Raw genomic sequence first — 20860 nt, 5'->3', positions numbered from 1 at the left:
GATGATAATGAGATGCTGTATTGTTAATGTGATTTGATTTATACACCCTATGGACCCGCCACCCAGTGAAGCCCAACACACCCCCTCCACCCTACTACCTCCCCCCCAACACCAGTGTCCAAATATGCATGCTGTCCGTGGTTGGACGCTATTGCAAGCCCCCTCTACGGGTATCAGGGGCACCCCTGCCCGTGGAGCGCAGGTTCCTGCCAGATCTGCGTTGGGGGCTGCCCTGGACGGAACTTGCCACGGATGATGTCTCTGCCTGCTCGCGTCCATGCATGTCTCTGAGGGTTTGTGAGAGCTCCGAGAGCACACGGCGCACAGCAGCGAGTTCAGCACAAACGTCTTTGGACGTCGCATGCAGTTCCCCCCTCAGGCTCTCGGTGCTTTTCTCCATTTATGCTCTCAGGCTCTCGGTGCTTTTCTCCATTTGTGCTCTCAGGCTCTCGGTGCTTTTCTCCATTTGTGCTCTCAGGCTCTCGGTGCTTTTCTCCATTTCTCCCCTGAGGCTCTCACTACTTTTCTCTATTTGTGCCCTGAGTGTCTCGGTGGATGTTTCCATGGCTGCCCTGGAACCCCCGCATTCATTTGCATGGTCCTTGAGTAGCGTGGACACTTCCTGCTGTTGCTCGATCAGCAGGTCGAGGGACTGTTGCCTCTGCTGGGCCATGGACATTTGCGGTGGTGTGACAGGGGGGCTGCTCAACACATGTTGCCTTGGCACAGGACTTGTGGGGGTTGGCCAGTCGTCGTCTTCAGGGTGCCCCTGCGTGGTTTCGTCATGGTGTAGGGGATGGAACATGCAGGGGGATTGGGAAAGGTCATGGATGGTACCTACGTCGCCAGCACTGTTTTCCGTGTCGGAGCATGCTGGCATGACAGCTGTGTCACCTATGGTGCTGCTACCACCAGAGGCAGTGCCATCAGATACGTTCTTTGGGGGGACCTGTGGTGCTGGGGTTGTGGACTTGCTGGCTGCTGGGGTGCCTGTTGCAGTCCCCTCCAGTGTGCTGCCACTTGATTCCTGCTGCTGCCGTGTCTTGATCCTTGCACCTGAGGTGGAGGCTCTTGGGACGTTGGTCCTGGCCCTCTTTGCAGGCGTGCTGGTAGGGGTGTCCTGCAGCTCGTCGTTGGTATCGGACCCTGTGGTGGAGTAAAGAGGGGCGAGCGTTAGTTATGGGTCTGTCGGATTTGGAATGGCAACGTATCAAATGCATTGGGGTGGTACATGAGGCTGATTTGGGACTGGGCCTTGGAGGTGGTCTCATTTTCGTGTGGATTGAGGATGCATTCATTTGGCTGCCTGCAGTTAGGGGGTGCATGCTGCACATGTAGGGGTTGTTTATGGCATCTTGATTGATTTGTTTATTCATTCTGACTTTTAGAGGGCGCTGTCAGGGCAAAGTATGTATTGCACTATGGGGTCACATGGTACTGCACATGTTCGTGGTTTGTGGATTTCGCATTGTTTCTCTTGGCCAACCTACCTGATTCTCCGGATGTCGGCACTCCTTTCTCCATCCCTCCGACTCCCTCTATGCTCTCCATTCCTATGGTGGAGGCGCAGATATCCTCCCAGGGGGTCAACTTGATGGGCGACTCTGAACCCCCCCCGGTAGCTGTGGCGATGTTCCTGTTCGCAGAAAGTATGCTGCGTACGCGGATCCGCAGGTCGTCCCACCGCTTGCGACATTGCTGTGGCGTGCGGGGTGTTGTCCCCACCGCACTTACGCGCTGTGCCACCAGGGCCCATATGGCCTTCTTGTTGGCAAGGGCCGTCCTGGTCATTTGACTGGAGAAGACGACGGCGGCATTTTCCTGGAGGGTCTCGGTGAGCACGGTCAGTTCCTCTCGGGAGAAGTGTACCTGCCGCTTGCGGTCACACGCTTTCTTGGCTACCTTTCCCATATTTATTTTTTTAACTGGGGTTGCTAACGGGTTGGGATGTGTGTCAGGGTCGGATTTTTAATGGTTGTGTTGGGATTCGGATTTTATAGTTGTGCGGCGTGCTGTTTCCCGTTCCGGCCACATGCTTTTACTTCCGTTTCCGTATATTTACGGTGCCCGTAATTTGCGGTGCCCGCTCGTTACGGTGACCGCTCATTACGGTGACCGCTAAGATGGGTGGCGGTATTGCACCTGGTGCAGCGTACGGCGGCGGTAAGGGCCGTTTTGGGGTCATTTCCGCCATCGCAGCCTTTCGGATTCCGCCATGGCGTAATGCTCGTGCCCGATGGGTCGTAATTAGCCGCACTTTGCTCCTTCGTGCAATGGCGGAAACGCTATTTACGCTGTTGCGATCCGGTCAGTCACTTTCCGCCAGGGTCGTAATGAGGCCCAATGTAGGAAAGGAACAGTGACTCCAACCGGAAGTTTTGGCCCTCCCTCTATGCCTTTTGAGGTAATCCATTTTGATTTCATAGAGATGGAGAGATGCCAAAACTTGAACTATGTCCTAGTGGTAATATGTGCATTCAGCAAATGGGTGGAAGCATATCCCTTAAAAGACTGCACTGCAATGAGCACGGCAAAAGTAATGTTAAAGGAATACTTTTCCCGTTTTGGCCTGCCCCGTGTCATATGGTCAGATAACGGTCCACACTTTGTGGGCGCAGTAATATTACAGATTTGCGCAGGTCTCCAGATCAATAAGCAATTCCATTGTTCCAGACATCCAATGTCAGCCGCTCTTATTGAACGTCACAACGGAATCTTAAAGTCTAAGATCAGTAAGATATGTGCAGGAAGCAAGTTGAGTTTGGTGGACGCATTACCATTAGCGCTATTGTGCATGCGCACGTCAGTACAGGCAAGAACTGAGCTCTCCCCGTATGAAATTGTCATGGGGAGGCCGGAAAATGTTTGGTGCGCACCTCAGCCTAAGCGGCTTTGCGAAGTTGAGCATCCTGTGCTTAGTACTTATTGTGGCCTTTTAATACAAAAACTGTGTTTGATTCATCAGCAGGTGCAGGAGACTTTACCCATGAGGTATACTGGTCCGGGGCACGCGCTGGAGCCAGGATTTTGGGTGCTACTTAAGAATTTTGAATGAAAATCATCGTTAGCACCCAGATGGCGTGGCCCCTATCAAGTATTGCTGGCAACACAAACGGCGATCTGAGTGGATGGGAGGAAGGCGTGGATTCATGCCACGCACCCTAAAAAGATCCCACCGCTGCTCAAAGAATTGCCTGACCGAGATGACCAGAAAGAAACAGCAGCTCCAGAATCGAAAGAAACTGTTGCCAGTCCCTTACTACAGGATCTGCCTAAACCTGAAGTGAAGCTTGAAGCGAAGCCTGGAAAGATTGCTATAAAGGAGAAAGGGCAAAGAGTGCCCCAACTTTGGCCAGCTGAACCTGCATCACTGCGGGCCGACACAAAGCATGTACCACTTTGGCGCCCGCCAGCATCTGCCATTGTGCCACAGCCTGAAATAAAATTTGCATCACCACTGCGGCGTTCACAGCCACCTGTCACTGCGCCGCAGGACTCCGAGTTTGAGTCTGGGAGTGCACCGGCACTATTCATTGACCATACTATACCAGGAGCTAAACGGTACAATCTATGGCTTCGGAAGAAGGAGTGATCGAAGCTGCATTTCATTGGGTTTTTTCATCATTGCCTCTGGTTCCCATCACGGTTGGAGAAGGAACTGGAGGTCTAGAGAAGCGTGAGAGTTGTGCAAGTCGGCAAACTCAAGACTCGCGGCTCCTCGGTGCGATCATAAAAATCCATGTGTCCGGAACCCGAACGAACAAGTGGGGCGCATATGGTACAAAGGCAATTGATAACTGCTCTGGAGTCCTTTTGAGCAAACATGCAAATGCATAATGATCTTGCCTAACAAGTAAGCAATCCAGGCTTCTAAGAACTGGCAGAATGAACTGTTGACATTTATCAAATTCATTGACATTTGGACGAGTGCCACAAGGAGAGATATTCACGACGACCACTGCGGAAGAAGAAGAACTGTGAGAGAGAGAATGCCAGAACCAGCTTTAGCCTCCTCCTGCACCACTGCTGATAACAAATTAGGTATAAAGACTGAAAAGTTAGAAAAAACACATTGTCGAAAAAACTGTATGCTGATCGATAATATTGCTAACTTTTTACTGTATGCTAACGATAGTAATGTGTATCATGAGTATGTTAGCGCCAATAATAGCAGCATTGATACTATGGTACGTAGAGGTAACACACCCATTAAATATGCTCTTGCCAGTAATTAACATCTCCACTACTGAAAGCCCACTTCATGTAATTACTTACACCTTGTCCCCAATCGAAGAGAGGCACAGAGAAGAATATGGGAATAATACCTTATTGCTCAAAATGAACATGACACATGCAATTTTAAAGAAAAATAATTGCTGGGTATGCGCCCATGTACTGCAGCACGCTGGGAAGGGAATAGGTTGGTATGTGCAGCCATTACCATTAAGTTCTACATGCATAGCATCACTAAGTGCACTATTTTATGGGAAATGGCATAAGAGTGATACGTGTCAACTAGATAAAACAAACATGAATGAATTTGAGGAAATAATTATGAGACCCATAGGTTGTCCTATATTCCATAAAGCACAAATGATAATCCAAAACCCTACGCCAAAACCTGCACAACGAGATAGATTGTCTCCACCATCCAAAACATCAGTAATCACGTTCCGTGTAAGAACAGAAGAAAATAAAGATGCAGTGCCCCCTTCCTATACAGTGAATTATAGCCCACAAACTGTCCCTTTTTGCTTAAAGAAGAAGGGCTCCTATTCAGTAGGAACGTTCACTAAATGTATGAATACAGCGGTTCTCAAAAGAGAAGTAGAACCAGTGTATGTAGGTGATCCTGTTTATTTTATATGCGGAGAAAAAGCGTATCCCTGGTTACCCAGAAACTGGGGAGGCGCATGCTATTTGGGTCTACTGTTCCCGGGAGTGTTCCTCTTAGAGACAGCAGATGTAGCCAGGTTATCCAGACCCAGGCTACGAAGAAGCACAGAAGATGCTTTAAGAACAGAAGACTTAGCAAAATAATTTGTACCATTTTTGGCCCAAGCCATAAATTCCCATAACATAAGGAAACTATCCTGAGTGTTAGAGAGTACAATAGACATAACAACTGATATACTATACAACATGACGCTGGAAGAGAAAGGAATAAGATTAATGACGCTGCAAAATAGAATGGCTCTTGATGTAATCCTGGTTGATCATGGGGGAGTTTGCAAAATTGGGGGATCAGCGTGCTGCGTATGCGTAAATGACTCCTCCCCTACGATTTTTGGAGCAATAAAAAAGTTACACGTCCGAACTCCATACCATGAATGGGAATTGGGAGGCAGGGTCCTGGTTCTGGGGGATATTACGTGCTTGGGGATGGAAGTTAGTTGCAATACTAGTAATAGTGCTCAGAATGTTTATGACTTGCTGTTGTTGCAGACACTGTCTGCCCCTAGTTTGCACTGAGATAAGTGAAGAGTGTATCCATATGGTAACCCAAAAACAAACGTATCGCCAAAATGATAAAGATATGCATGAAATGAAAATGATAAAAGAAATCATGGCCATAAATATTGGTGGGAATGAAGATGCATATAGTAGTATGTAAGATTCAGGTTCAAATTCAAATTCAGATATATCAGACACTTCATCAGAGGAGGGTGCAATGTATGGATGAGGCGTTTGGCAATCGGCCAAAAGGAGGTTTTGTCAGTCTAGGAAAATAGATACCACACGATTAATGGCAATGTATCATATTGGCCGAAGACCAACCGTCTCATGTACGGAATGTCAGAAATACAGACTCATAAGTTTGACCAATGTGCGGCCATTTTTGATTTAACTAGAATCGCCATTTTGTTCTCTAACGTTTGCTCATTGCTTTTTGTTCAAAACTGCTTAGCCGAAAGCTTATTCTGCTTATTCTGCTTCACTGATTACTTTGTTGTTCAAAGCGAAAGAGCAAGGCAGCGGGGCCGGGAGTTATTCGTTGAAACATGACGTAGGCACCCCCAGAGAGGAATGCCCAATCCCCTCCCGCATGTAGCCTTGGAAGAGCACCATGGCATTTAATCATTTCACTGATGCCAGCTAGTCTCGTTAATATGGTAGAAATGCTAGAAAGAAACAGCTAAAGGCTTGAATTATGCTTTTCTTACAGCCCCCCTTTCCTGAGCCCAGCAGAGGGTGCTGACTCCCAGGACACAAATAGCAAATAGGAGATAGCAAGGCCTGGAATGCGACTCTTCCCCCGTAAGCAGCTTGCTCGCAAGAACAGAAGCTCTGTGTTCTGTTCAACAAAGAAATATGTCTCCAGACTCGCAATGTTGCATATTGTTGATAAAATAGATGTTCGAAGGTGTCATATTCGTCGAAATTGTCAATCATCAGACCCAGTTCAAGGAAACTGTACAATGGGCGTAATGCTCCCTTGCGTCCCTCGAGGTCTGGAGACACACGTCGCGGGGCGTGAGACCGAGTTGGCCAACTGAGATTGTCTGCTTTGCAATAAACCCTAGCTTTTGGGAATACAACCTCGTGTCTGGCGTATCAGTTCGTGTGTGGTGATTTGCCTTGTTTCCACTACACGAGGGTCCCCTAGGGGCCCCTTCAGAAGGGCCATACTACACTTCCCCACTGCCAGCCACAGAATCACCATGTCCGAAGAGGAGGAGTTGACAGTGCCTGTCACGCCACCAGCAGCTCTGCCCTTGCGGCTGCAGGACAATTTGATCACACAATTACCCACCCACTTTGACCTATCGGAAACCAGCAGTTTGGGTCCCAGATGAAGAAGATGGATGAGGGATTTCGAGGTCTACATCAAGGCCCTTGGACCTTTGGAAGAGGACAAAAAACACAGCCTCCTAACCCTGTCCATAGGCCCAAATGTGCGAGACATTGTGAATGAGCTGCCAACTGAATCCACGGACACCTACACCAACCTCAAGACAACTCTCACCGATTACTTTACACCCCACACCAATGTGGACTATCAACGGCACGTGTTCCATACAACAAAGCAACCAAAAGGGGAGTTGATAGACACTACGTCATGCGTCTACGCATTCGACTTAAACACTACGATTTCAACAACTGCTTGAATGACGAGGAGTTAAGATCCCAGATCATTGTATGTTGAGAATGTGCTGATTTTAGAAAGAGGTTGCTACAGAAACCTCGATCCCTGGAAGAGATCCTACACTTGGCAAGATCAGACGCGGCCCTAGCTCTTCAAGTGATGGGAAAACGGAAATTGTCCACAAACTGGAGACAATGCCAACAACTAAAGGCAATGGAGAACCATTCTGCTATCAATGTGGATATGAGTTTCCTCATGAAAGACGCCTGCCCAGCCATAGGACAACAATGGTCAGCTTGTGCGGGGGACAACCACTTCAAAGCTGTTTGTCGCATGTACCGCAGTCAAGCACGAGGCTAAGGAAATGGTGGGAGGACAACGCAAGGCAGGGATAGGCAGAGTCCTCCAGAACAGCGAGCCAACCCTATAAACCACCTCATCGAAGGCAGATGGACAGAAGGGAAGAAGGAAAGCCACAGTAGAGAGCACCAGTAGAATGGTGGTTGAACAAGACAACAGTATCCAGGTCCAGGAGAAAACCCAAAAGATACGTTTGCTGCCTGTTTGAACAGTCAGACAGACAGCAGATCCAGTGCATCGTCGGAAGAAGACTCGAGAAGAAGAGAACACCCTTGTGAAGAACCATGGAAAAGAGGCTACCTTTACGCACTGGGAAACCCGACGGCTAAAGAACAAAGTCCGAAACTGCTCCTCCAAGTAAATGACATGGCGGCTGAATTCCTAGTAGACACAGGAGCTACGGTAAATGTCATAAGCGAAGAGGTTTACAACAATCTCCTGCATTCTCCACGACATCGACCAGCAGAGGTAAACATCTAGCCATATGGTTAAAAAATGTCACTACCCTACAATGCATACTTCATGGCACACTGCAGATACAAAACACAAACAAAAAGGATACCATGCATGTACGGGAGGCCGCAACGGACAGTGGGTTCATCCTAACCTTCAAAGCCGCCATAGACCTGGGCCTCATACATGCACTCTACAGACTTCTGACTCACAAATACTTAGATCCATCAGCCAAGATAGAGCAACTGCAAGCCAAATAAGCTGTTTGCTCATTGGCTTCTGCAGCCTGACCACAAAGGAAACAGCCTCAGAACGTGTTGAAATAGGAAGCGAGGGAAGGAAACAGTTCTTCCCTTCCCTCACTTCCTATGCCAACGGACAAGCTCCAGCAGATGCCAGCAGCACCCGGAGAGACCACCATAACTTACAGGTATGTGAGCCCCCCTCAACACGGTGAGGTCGCGGGGGTGCCCTGAACCCCCACGGCCTCACCGCAATAATATTGATGATGGTCGGGCCACCGGTGCAAAGCCGGTGGCCCGACATTGATATGCAATGGGGTCCGCTCCTGTAGGAGCGGCCCCAAACTCACTTTGCCCACCCCGGTGGCCTCGAATTTTAATGAGCCCCCCCGCCCCTTCAGCACGGTGAGGCCACGGGGGTGCCCGCGGCCTCACCGCAGTAGTATTGATGTTGGTCGGGCCACCGGTGCAAAGCACGTGGCATGACAATGCTCTTCCATGTCCCGCCACCCCCTCCGTTGTCCTGCAATGTTCTGCCATGTCCCCCCACCCCTCTGTTGTCCGTGATGTTCTGCCATGTCCCCCCACCCCTCTGTTGTCTGTGATGTTCTGCCATGTCCCCCCCACCCCCTCCGTTGTCCGCGATGTTCTCCCATGTCCCCCCACCCCGTCCGTTGTCCCACAATGTTCTGCCAAATCCCCCACCCCCTCCGTTGTCCCGCAATGTTCTCCCATGTCCCCACCATCTATGCTATGATCTATTTATAAGCATGCCCTTCACTGAAGGACTGTTAAAACAAGCATTGGTAAAGCCAACAGTTTTGGCTTGTTATGCATATTTTGACACATTTCCAGTAGTAACCTACTATTCGGTAATTATTTGGTTTCAGCCAATTAGTTTCGTCCACTATTCGGTATTCGGCCGAATAGTAAATATAATATTCGGTACACCCCTAGTAGATATGCATCGGTCTAATTAAGCCATACTATGAGAGCGTCATAAAGCTCCACGGATCACCGCATGGTCCATCTGCTGAACAGTGCCACTGTATTTTCAAAACTGGACCTTAACAATGGATATCAACTGGAACTGAGCAAAGAGTCCAGATACATAACCACATTTGTCACTCATCTGGGACTCTACGGATACAAACCCCTCCGTTTTGGAGTCTCATCGGGTGCAGATATTTTTCGGGCAGAAATACATAATGCCATAAAGCATATCCCCAGCTGTTTAAATTACAGTGATGACATTCTAGTGTGCAGGCAAGATCAAGAACAACACGGTAACACCCTCACGAGAGTGTGCATGCCACTTGTGGTAGCTCACCTCATGCTAAATAGGGACAATTTGTAGTTCTTTGGACACATATTCTCGGCGCAGGCAATGACCCCGGATCCGGAGAAGGTGACTGCCCTCACTGAGACAGAGCCCCCAACAAATGTCTTAGATTTACGATCCTTTTTAGGACTCGCTAGCTACTGTACCCGGTACATCCAGTATTTCGCATCAGTCAGTGAGCCCTTGAGAGCCCTGACGAAACAGCAAGCAATGTTTGCGTGGACAGATGCATGTCATCAGGCATTTGAGACAATTTGACAACGCATAGCGGACACCAAAAACAGGCCATACTTCAATACCTCAAGGGAGACAGAATTGGTTGTGGACGCCAGCCCCGTAGGGTTGGAATCTATCTTGACGCAGGTCTATTCCGGGAACATCGGGACACGTCACATTGTCTTGTACACCAGTAGAAGTCTCTCAAGGATTGAACAAGCATACGTGCATGCTGAAAAAGAAGGTCATTTTCATTTATTCCTATATGGAAACCCTTCACAGTGGTCAACGACCACCAAGCCCTGCTTTTCATCTATGGGAACTCTCAAGCAAAAATGCCCCCCAGAATTGCATAGTGGGATTTGAGACTGCAGGACTACAGTTTCCGCATCATTCATTGCCCTGGGAAGGATGACAACCCCTCAGGTTTCCTATCTAGATATCTGCGCAAGAGCCCCATGCCTACACCCTCAATTGTAGATCAATATATACATTACATCTTACATGCAGCTACCCCAAAGGGAGTTGACCTGGCACACATCGCACAGAAAATGGCCATGCAAATCATCTTCAGGTGCATTGAATCAGGTCGATGGAGACAGACCAAGTAGACGGGTGTGTGCGCCAACCCAGAAATTCAACAAGATCTCAGTACCCTGGTGGCGGTGAGGGAGGAACTGTCCATATCACAAGAAAGGCTTTTACTCAAAGCAACCAAAATAGTAATTCTCCGGACATTACAAAGGAAGATTTTAGAGCCTGCATTTGAGGGACACTGCAGGATTCTGTCCACTAAGAGGATGCTGTGGCAGAAAGTAGGGTTTCCGCAGCTGGATGCGCAGGTGGAAATGCTTCTCCGACAATGTCCCACGTGTGCAGTCATCTGCCCTCGGACACGACCTGAGGCATTGTGCATGACAGACCTACCAGAGAAAGCATGGGACAAGGTAGCAGTTGATTTCTTTGCTCCCTTGGAAAGGTGGAATATATATTTGTGGCAATGGACGAATGCTCTCGATTCCCAGATCTACAATTGGTGCCCTCTACCTATGCTTACCACACCATACAGGCGCTGGACAGGATGGTTGCCTCATATGGGATACAGAGAGTAGTCAAATCCGATAATGGACCCCCCTTCACGGGGCAGGATTTTAAAACGTTTGCAGAATACATGGGTTTCACCCACAGACGAGTCACACTGATTTGGCCGCAGACCAATGGAACGGTGGAACGCTTTATGAGCAACATCAAGAGAAATGTGCAAATTGCACGCCTGACGGGAGAGCCTGTTGACAAGATCTTATATCAGCTACTGCATGATTATCGCAACACACCCCACACTACCACTGGAAAAGCACCATCGGAAGTGATGTTTGGGCGGAACATACGCACAAGAATCCTGCATGTCATGGCACCTGGGAGAGATATGCGGTAGACCCGGAGATCTGTGAGCGGGACATGAGTGCCAAGGGAAGTATGAAGGAGCGAGCTGATGTGGCTAGGAGAGCTTGTGAGAATGATCTAGAGGTGGGGGACCTTGTGATAGTGCTCCAGCCCCAGACCCACAAACACACCGCCACTTTCGACAAGGAACCATTGACTATCATCCGAGTGAAAGGGTCTCTCATCACCGCTGAAGGAGAAAGGAGAGAGGTGACCCAAAATTCCTGGTACTTCAAGAAGGTGCCCGGGATTGTCATGGCAAGAACTCCAGAAGAGGACTCTGATCCACAGGAGTGGGATGCTCCCTATGAAGGAGTTGGAGAGGACTCCAGTGAGGACCAGGTCAGTTCACCCATGCGGGCAGGGAATTGTCATTGGCAGCTAAACTTGATGGAGAGGCCCCAGCGGGCGAGGAAAAGGCCCCACAAACTCATAGAAGAAATTAACTGAGTAGTAACGTTTTGCTAAGAAAGGGAGGGTTGTGATGTTTTGTGAAGCCGGCACCCATGTCACTTGGTGAGGGGCAGGCCGGGTCACAGGGAGGGGGAGAGAGGAAAGCGGATGAGGAGGAGTTAGTTAGAGTGAGGGACACACTTGAATAAAGACGTGTGTTTGTAGCCTTTGTTTGTGTCCGCTCCTCATTGTGTCGTTATCATGAATGAGGAGTCGTGTGGGTAATTCTGCAGGCGAACAGCATGTATCCTGAAGTATGTCAAACGTGGTATGGCAAGAAATGAAGAAGGTTCCAAGCAGTTAATCATAAATATACTCTGGTAAATTATAAACATTTCGATTTTTATGCCTGTAAGCTTCTCTGATGTGTACATGGAACCTTGGAGAAGGTTCCAAGTAAACATCAGAGAAGCTTACAGGCATAACAATGGAGAAAGGTTGAACTCCATATTTGTTTTCACCAATGTTAGATTTATGAAAGTCCTTCACTTGCATTTGTTCATGGTTAAACTGTCTAAATTCGGTTACTGGAATGTAATAGTCAGTAGAGAATGGCGTGTGACAAATCAGAAAATCGTTTTTTTGTCTGTGTACATCTTGGCTAATCTGATTATCGTTCTGCAGACTACTTATATGTCATTGATAATGCAAGTGCTGTCAAACGTTACGGTGCGTTGCTTATTTTTATAGATGGTATATCTAATTTTGGACGTCAGCTTTAATTGCGAATAAGTCTTGCAACCTCATCACTGTTCCAGGGTTGAAGACACTCTATGGTCGTATGCAGCTGTTGTTTACCCAGTGTTAAAAATAGTTTCTTGGTGATCCAGCTCTCAATGCTGAGTCACGGAATGACACAAACTGAAAGATGCTCTTAGACCACTGAGTTGTCTTTGTCATGCTAAAGAAGTACATTAAAGATTCCTTTCGTCCTTATTGATGTTCTTGAACCGTTTGTGGATGGACCAATGGAAAGTGTTTTATTTTGTGGGTTATCGCCAATAATACTGCCTTCCGGCTGCTTCGGTGCTTTGAGACTCGACATGCTGCACTACAGATAAATGAAAAGTTTCTGAGGGCCGCAGTAAGCTCACATCAGTGCATCACAGGGCTTGTGCTAGGGCTCCGGTCCAGGACCACCGGAGTTCCCAGAGAAGTGCTGAGAAACATATGCTCCTGTTAAAAATGTGCCGATTATGACATGATGTGCTTTTGCGGCAATTCATTGTAGGCACTTGTGGGATAAAAATTGTACATGAATTTGAATTGATGAGTAAAAACAATCTTTGAAACTGAACACTAACACTTAAACATATTCTGTGAACTCCAGGAAGTGTATGCTTACCAAATATTGTTTTTTTTTTAAACCTGTGTGTTATTGCTGTACTTCTTGGTTGTTAGTAGACGTTCTTGAATTTACCTTAGGCATTTTTTATGATGTGAAAGTGACTTCTTAATGCAAAATCAACCTTTTTAGTTGGTAACATTAGTGTTTAATGTGTGACCTATTAGACGCCATGAAATCAGCAATTTTCAATGGCGATCAGTTTTCAAAGGAATTGCTGAGTTCCATTCTAAAGCTCTTGTGAGTTAGATTGACTTTTTTGGAGGAGTGCTCTTGGCCTGAATGCAAAATGGCAGCTTCTGAGCCCTTAATAAGTGAATTGAGCACTGAAGTGGTTCATAAAAGTGACACACTTTGAGAAGACAGATTGAAAAATAATTATTCCCAACTCCTATTTGAAAATCCTGGTCTAGGATCAATAAATCTCACTATGAATCAACAGTCTGTTAGTTTAATCTGGTATGTGTGTGTATTTTGATGCAGACATTGATTATCATATAACTTTTTGTTAATCTTTTTTAATTTAAGAGTGAAATTGAATAAATATTGTCAGATGATAACCACCTTTCGTGTCAAAATCCAAAATTGTGTATTCGATGAAACAAAAGCACTGGTGAGTCAATGTGAGCTTTCTTGTGTAGGATGAATATTACAGCTTGTTTCTATTTACAGTGTTGCGAGGTGTTGCTGAAGCTCTCACTAGTAATACATGTAGAGTGAGGTTGTTTTAGTTTGGGATATTAGGTGTTGCTTGAGACACCTATAAGCAGATACTATTGCATTGGAGAACAGATAGAGAGGAATGGCATGAGGAGGGACGAAGTCCAAACTGTTGGCATTGCCAATGCGTGTTTATATAGAGCATGTTGACGTCAATTACAATTCTTTCCAAAACACAAATTTGTCTGATCCATCTCGTTTCAGCCACTATCACTGAAGCCTAAAATTCTTGCATTTACACGCTTCACACCACAAGAGCTAGTGCTCAGACACGTCCATGACCAATGGAAAACCTACTGGTTCGTGAAGTTCCATATTTCTCAAGATTTTTTTAAATCACCCATTCGTTTTTTTCGGGGACAGACACAAAAGTTGATTATCTTTTTTTTTATTGACATGTCCAAGGAATTTGAAAGGTGTCTGTCCATTTTTCCTCACCCAAATTTTGAAATTACTTATGGGTGGTGGATGGCATGTCAGATGCTGGGTAGTGTGAAGGCATCATGAAGCAATCATGAAGCAATATACAGACAACTGATTCAAAGTTCAAAACAATCTGATTTATTTAAGTAAATGTCAGGATGATAGAAGGCCTAACTTGCCCTATGCTAAAGTGGGATTTCCCTACCTGAACAAAACTAAGCAGTCAAAGAGTTCAACTTAAAAGTCTGTCTGGGTCCAAAGTCTATCCTTGCCCTCACAACTAAAACTAAACAATGTGTAGGGATGTCAATAATAAAAGAAATGGTGATCAACCCAAAGTTCTGAGCTTCTTCCAGCTCTTAGCTTCTTCTTCAGCTCCCCTTCTCCGAGTTCAAAACAATTCCACACAAGTCTCATGAATTCCAAGTAACACAGTTCAAATGAAACCGGTCTTGAGGCTCCGTCCTCAAGACACCACTTGAAGCTCCTTAAGTCTCAGGGTTCCCTTCCTTAAGAATTAAATGTAACAACCAGTATTTGTGTTACAAAGTTCAACACAACTCTTGGTCAACCTGACCCTCCTTCCGAATGGCATTACCACTTTTCTTACTGTGCTTCATTTTGGTTGTTTATCACAATGTCTTTGGCTTTCACAATTTAGGGCTCACTGGTCTAGGTGCAATTGTCAGACCACACGATCCACCCATCACAGGTCACGCAACCAAGACCCTAGGCTCATCAGCTCGCATAGGTTCTTCTGTAACTGTCCCATTCACAGATTTACATTCACTTAGTTTCTCTTTGTCAGCGTCTTGGCTTTATTGGTGGTTTTACACACTCCTGGTTTCACCTGGTTCACCTCTTGGCCTTGCCATACCGGGTCACACTCTCTTGCCAGACTTTGGCCTTGCTGCACTGTATCCATTCATAAAAGGTCACTATATGGTGGTCCGATTCATGCCCCACCTTTCTGTTACATTCTTTCACACTTGCACTCTTTTTCAAAGGTTTTCACTTTGGCACGTTCCTGTTTTAGCTTTCATCAGTTACTTGTTTTGCCCATAAAGTTTTATTTCCATTTAGTGTTCAGAATGCTTAATTTCAAGGTTTCGTTAAGTTTGATATTCAGTATGCGTAATTCAGCTTAGTTACTAATTTGCATTCAGTTCGGTACTCAATATGTTTAACTCAACTCACTTTCAAGATTGTATTATTGTCAGTATTCAATAAACATAGTTCAGCTTAATTTCAAGTTTGTATTTAGTTTGGTATAACTTTATCTACATGCGGTCTGCTAGGAACGCTCCGGCTTGTGAGCATCTTCCTCCCGACACTCGCCGGTCCTCAGTGTTCCTTCCCGGCGGCTCCCGCTGCTTTCAGCTTCTCAGGCAGGCAGGCCAGCCTTCGCAAGCCCCGCTCACATGGCGGCTGATGTCTTCTGCACACCGGCAATTCAAGTGCTTATACATGAACGTAGATGGCGTCCTCTCTCTTCTTACTCACTCACAGCTCTGGCTGCTTGTTTTCCAACCTGGAGGCTCCCAGACCTGTGGCAACTGCATATCCGACCTGCCTTGGGCTCATAAACTCTCTGGGATATCGGCCGGCGTCCTGGCTCCTTCAAAGGTCCCACCACGGCTGCCTCCTCATGACGCAGGCCCCCTGCTGGTCTCCCTGCTGCTCTCTTTGCTTGTTCCATTGGTCTCCCTTTATACACCTGCAGACACTTGACAGGTTGCAGGTGTGGATTCCCAATTGGATCTGCCTGACTATGATTAAAGGGACATACCTGACCTTGCACATACTCTGTAGGCATGTTCTTTGTCTAGTACCAAAGTGGTGACAGTACGTTTCAGTGTTCATTACTCTTAGTCGCCTCTTCCTCGTCCCAGTACTATCAAAGGTTGAGTTAGGAGAAATGAGGGGAGATGTTCTACAATAGCCTATTAAGGCTGGGGGAAGGTTAGGTTGGTCTTCCATAGGGAAAGGGGGATACCATGTTTCACCTGTGGGCACCCCACTGCCAATCCTCAAGGACCCTTTACCCAGGTTATCCTCCCTCGCTTCTCCACCCGCAGGGTCAGGATCTTAAAGTGATGGCCTTTCCCTGGACACCTGAGAAGAGGATCCAGGGGGAGTAAAAGTGACGATACCTCAAGTTTCCCAGAGTAGACAATTTCACAATCTTAAAAATATGACCAGATGACAAATTAATAATATTTATTTTTTATATAACAGGAAATGCAGTTATTTCATTTGACATCAAAGATGAGGAAGAAACCTATTGCTTGGACCATCGTGACAGTAATATACAAAGAAGTATAAGCAGTTGCACAGGTAAGCAGTATATGTAAAACTTTGCTCCCAGAATGTCACAGCAATTAAATAATTGTAACTTTTTTTATTACAGCAGAAATAGGTATTTCAAATGAATTTGGGTTCCCAAATTAGGGGTGGTCTGAGGAGCTTACCTCCTCGTCATCTGAGGGACTTCCATCTCCCTAACACAGGCTTCCCTATTCCCCATAATGATCCTCACGATATCTGTAGATTATCACCAGTTGATGCCTGTTGTCAGGATGTATCCATTATTCCAAGGAGGAGGCCTACTGTCTGTGGCTTTATCTAAATATCTCCACCAGGCAATTCCTAAGGGACCTGATGGGTTGTCTGGTTGATCATTTCTTTCAATATTTAAATCCACACATTCTCCTCACTCCTCACCTCCCTGGCTTCTCTCCCTCGCTCACACCCCTCCTCCTCCCTCTCTGTCTCCCTCTTTCTCTCTCTCTCCACACTCCTTCCACTGATCTTAAAGGTCTCTTCCACTTCTCTTATCTACACCGTCTCACTGGTCTCTCCCTGTCCCTATACTCTGCTTCCCGGTATTATCTCTCTCCTCACTTTCCCTGCACACTTCGTTGCCTGTTCTTGCTGCTCTCTTTATATCTCCACTCCCCTATCTTGGCCGGCCAACTCCATCCTGATGGTCCCTCCGTCCAACACTCCTCACTCCCACCACTGAACATGCCTACTCTCACTTTCATCTCTTCTTCATATATATATATATATATATATATATATATATATATATATATATATATATATATATATATATATATATATACATACACACACACACACACACACGCGGTTTCACACCTAGTCTTTATTCCATTCCCTTCTGTCTATCCTCCCTTTCAGCAGTCAATCTCTCACAAACTAATCAATGAATACCACCATCTAACACCTTAACACCTTACCTTAACTCTTTCTCTATGCTGCATCAGGTACCTCCACCTCCTTCTCCTACTGATCCACGCTCCTCGCTGGTCTCTTGGTCTACCTCCTCTGCTCCCAACCTCAACAAACAGCTTTCACCCTCCTCTGTCCCTGCTGGCTTTTTGTAGCCCAGTCTTCCCTGTTGTGGAGTCCCTCTTGGCTCCCATTTGCCCTTTATTTCAGCTGTTCCCAATGGCCAATCTCTGAGATAGTCCTCTGGGGGCTGGGACTTCCCTTAGAAGTCTTTAAGAAGGCACCTGGCTCTGCCCCCTTTTCATTCTACGTTCTTGGGCCAGCATGCATGTGCTTATGCTGCTCATTTTTACTGGGATTCTCACCGGGTTTTGATGAGTTTTGCTTCCAACTGGGTTTGGGAAGGATTTGTGGGTCCTAGGGTCCGTCTGGGGTTGGTGGGTTTGGATGTGGGTTTCTTTTTCCTTTTGGTCACAATTCCATTACCCTAGTTTTAGTCTGGGTTTCCCAGTTGATCCCAGTTGCATTCTGGGAGTGGCAGTTTTGGTCTCCCGCTACTTTTATTTGCTCCTAGGCTTGGGGATTCCTGTCTGGCTATACAGAGGTTAGGTGTTCACGGGTCTTTGTGTGTGTTGAAAAAGAAAAAGGGACCTGGCCAGGATGGGGGCTGATAGGTACTGAGGTATGAACAGTAGTACCAATATGCCTGCACATATTTAAGCACTGTGGGGAGCCAGGGAGTTCTGGCTCTGGCTGTACCCAGAATGGCCACCTAACTCAGGTTGAAGGGGGTCCCTATACCTTGTCACATATTGCAGTATTTGATTCGTGTTTACTGGTCTCGGCTGTCCAGCTCTTAAGGAGATCTGGATTGTATGTACTTTCTGACATCGGTCTACATCCTCCAGTGCTCTCACTGCTCTTAGTAAAACACATACTCAGGGATGAACCCTATGTGCAATTCAATATGACACCTGATAGAATAGATTAACCCAGTGTATAATTCCAATTGTCCCCTAATCACATGTTTTTTATAGCCTCCTTTTCTTGTTGCGCAGAAGACATTCATGATCTCAGAATCCTAATAATTAAGGCTGGGCAGACGTCTTTGTTCTGCACTTGTTCCTGAAGCACTAGCAGTTGTCAAGGACCTATCATAGTCATGTCATTAGTTCATAGTGTTGTTTTTACCTTTGAATCCCATTATAGACATGCCCATTTCTATGTCAATGGACCTTTCTTTCCCTTCATGTTCATATTTCATATTTGATAAACAAAATAAAAGGTTTTCTCACAGCAAAATCTGACTGACTGATAACTCCAGTATCACCCTGTACGAATGCAGCTTTAAAGATATGTCAAGCTTCACTTAATTACAAATTAATTGGCATCAATTGTGAATAAATAAAGGAAAAACCAGGAGAATGTGGGTGGAGGAATTGTACGTTGAGAAAACATCGCCAAAATGGTTGTCGTTTTAAAATCAAAACAGTCTATTAGTTATGCATTGTTATTAGCTTATGTCCTCATACAATAAATGTTTTTTAAGGAAAATGTACTGACACCAACAAAGATGGCAAGATTGGAGGTAAAAGTTTTGGATTGCATTGTGGTTGAGACAAGATACATTTATCTATTCCCAAAATATCTGATTGTACCACATCTACAGTTTTGAATAAATATATTTCGAGATCCAATCTAATATTAACCTTTTGAGTGTCTACTCCCTGCCATCCTACAGGGATCCAGAATGCTGTGACAAAAATAATGTTTTGCCACAGGATTCCTGGGACTTTCGGGTGGAGGGGCGTTGATCCTACTGCCCCCTTTCCAAATGAAGGCATATATACTTTCCTTGTGGCAATATGAGACAATTGTTTGGGTATGTATTTGCGTCCTAAGGTCACTTCAAGAATTTAACACAATCCTGACACCAATGCCACAAACTAATATTACACTATTATTATAAATGACCTGTCTCGTGCTGGTCCTGAAAACAGTGATAAAGTATCTCAACCAAAACCCTAATGACTCCAAAGTGTGCAGTGTTTAAGATAATTGAATAGTAAATGTCTTTCCTCGTCAGATCAGTGTATCAGCAAGATGATTTTATCTGCATTCCAAAGGGTTTCTAGAAGGGGCGTCTTTTCACCAAAATGCCTGGGGTAGCGGAAGTGACATCACATAACCCTTTACCTCTGATGACATCACAGGAAGTGATGTCATTTGACCACGCCCCATTGACATCACAGGAAGTGATGGCACGCAACCTTTCACCCCTTGACAAAAAAATAAGTGGCATTGCATTGCATTCTTCCTCAATAAACTAAGACAAATATGATTATGATATCACTGTAATATGATATACATTTCATACAAGAATGGATCACCATATGTAGCGTTAATATCAGTGTGTATAGGCCCATATTACCAAATGACTGTGAATGTAAGCAGACGTCCAACACAACAACCTGGACTATTGTACATAACTCAGGCTAAACTGTAAACAGACAGAGCATCTTGAAGAGGCCTAAACCCCAAGCACAGACATCCAGTGCCAAGTGTCTGGCCACAGACTGCAAACAGCAACTGACCAACACAAGTCCAACCAGAAAAACGATGCTCTGGACGGTTGCCCAGAGCTGTGCCAGTGGTTATGAATGATTTGAGACCTTCCATCCATTCCCTTTCTGTTTTGCCTATTTGGTAAGTAACCCAGAGTTTTCTTTGTTAGATGGGAGGTCCAGGGGAAGAATGTGTTGCAGGTCACAGTAATTGCGTGTTTTTTTAATGTTAAAATGTAAACAGCAGTATCAGCTCCATGACATCGCCCCTTGAACAGCCTGCTGAGCCGTGAGACCCAGGATACTCCTCACTCATGATGCCCAGTGAGGATGGAACATGCCTGGGGATGCTTGTCTCGTGCAGAAGGGGTGTAACCTAGCAGTTCGGGCTGGACTGCCCCTTTTGGGATGGGAGCAAGCATGGTTTGCATATGGTCTTTCCCCTTCTGAAGTGGCTTGGCAGGCTGAGAAATGATGGTCTGGAGGGTTGCCCAGAGCTGTGCCAGTGGTTATGAATGATTTGAAACCTTCTAGCCATCACCTTCCTGTTTTGCTTATTTGGTAAGTAACCCAAAGTTGTATTTGTTGGATGTGAGATAGAGGGGAAGGATGTGTTGCAGGTCACAGTCATTGCAGGTTCTTTCAATTTTAAAGTGTAAACAGCAGCAACAGCTCCATGACATTACCCCTAGAAAAGGCTCTTTTTATTATTTTCTTTGGTCCTTTATATCTTGCTTAATGCCAGCCTCATCCAGCTTCTAAGCACTGGAATAGGAACTGAACCCATGTTGCACTGCATCCTCTTGTTCCCAAAGCAAGTGTGTTGCCCCTGAGCTACCCTTCCAAATATATATATTTTTTGCTTGAGGAAGCAACAGATGGTTTATTTCAAAGAGGGCAACTTCATTTAAATTAATTATCTCACTTTGCGTCTATCTACAGTGTGCCTGTGATGCA

General features: G+C 45.9%; 1 protein-coding gene across 3 annotated transcripts in view; it reads left to right on the top strand.

Moving 5' to 3' along the window:
- The window catches only part of LOC138467454 (zinc finger protein 300-like), a 392645-nt gene that overhangs the window by 248509 nt on the left and 123276 nt on the right, over positions 1–20860 (top strand). For all 3 annotated transcript variants that reach the window (XM_069607459.1, XM_069607458.1, XM_069607457.1), the window contains exon 5: positions 16323–16421. In XM_069607459.1, coding sequence (XP_069463560.1) covers positions 16323–16421 — 99 coding nt within the window. The remainder of the gene's footprint in view (positions 1–16322; positions 16422–20860) is intronic.

This window comes from Ambystoma mexicanum, chromosome 4q (genome assembly GCF_040938575.1).
Source record: "Ambystoma mexicanum isolate Mex_15411 chromosome 4q, UKY_AmexF1_1, whole genome shotgun sequence".
In the NCBI taxonomy this organism is placed as follows: Eukaryota; Metazoa; Chordata; class Amphibia; order Caudata; family Ambystomatidae; genus Ambystoma; species Ambystoma mexicanum.
The sequence above is the reverse complement of the archived record's forward strand: the minus strand, read 5'-3'. Positions and strand labels throughout refer to the sequence as shown.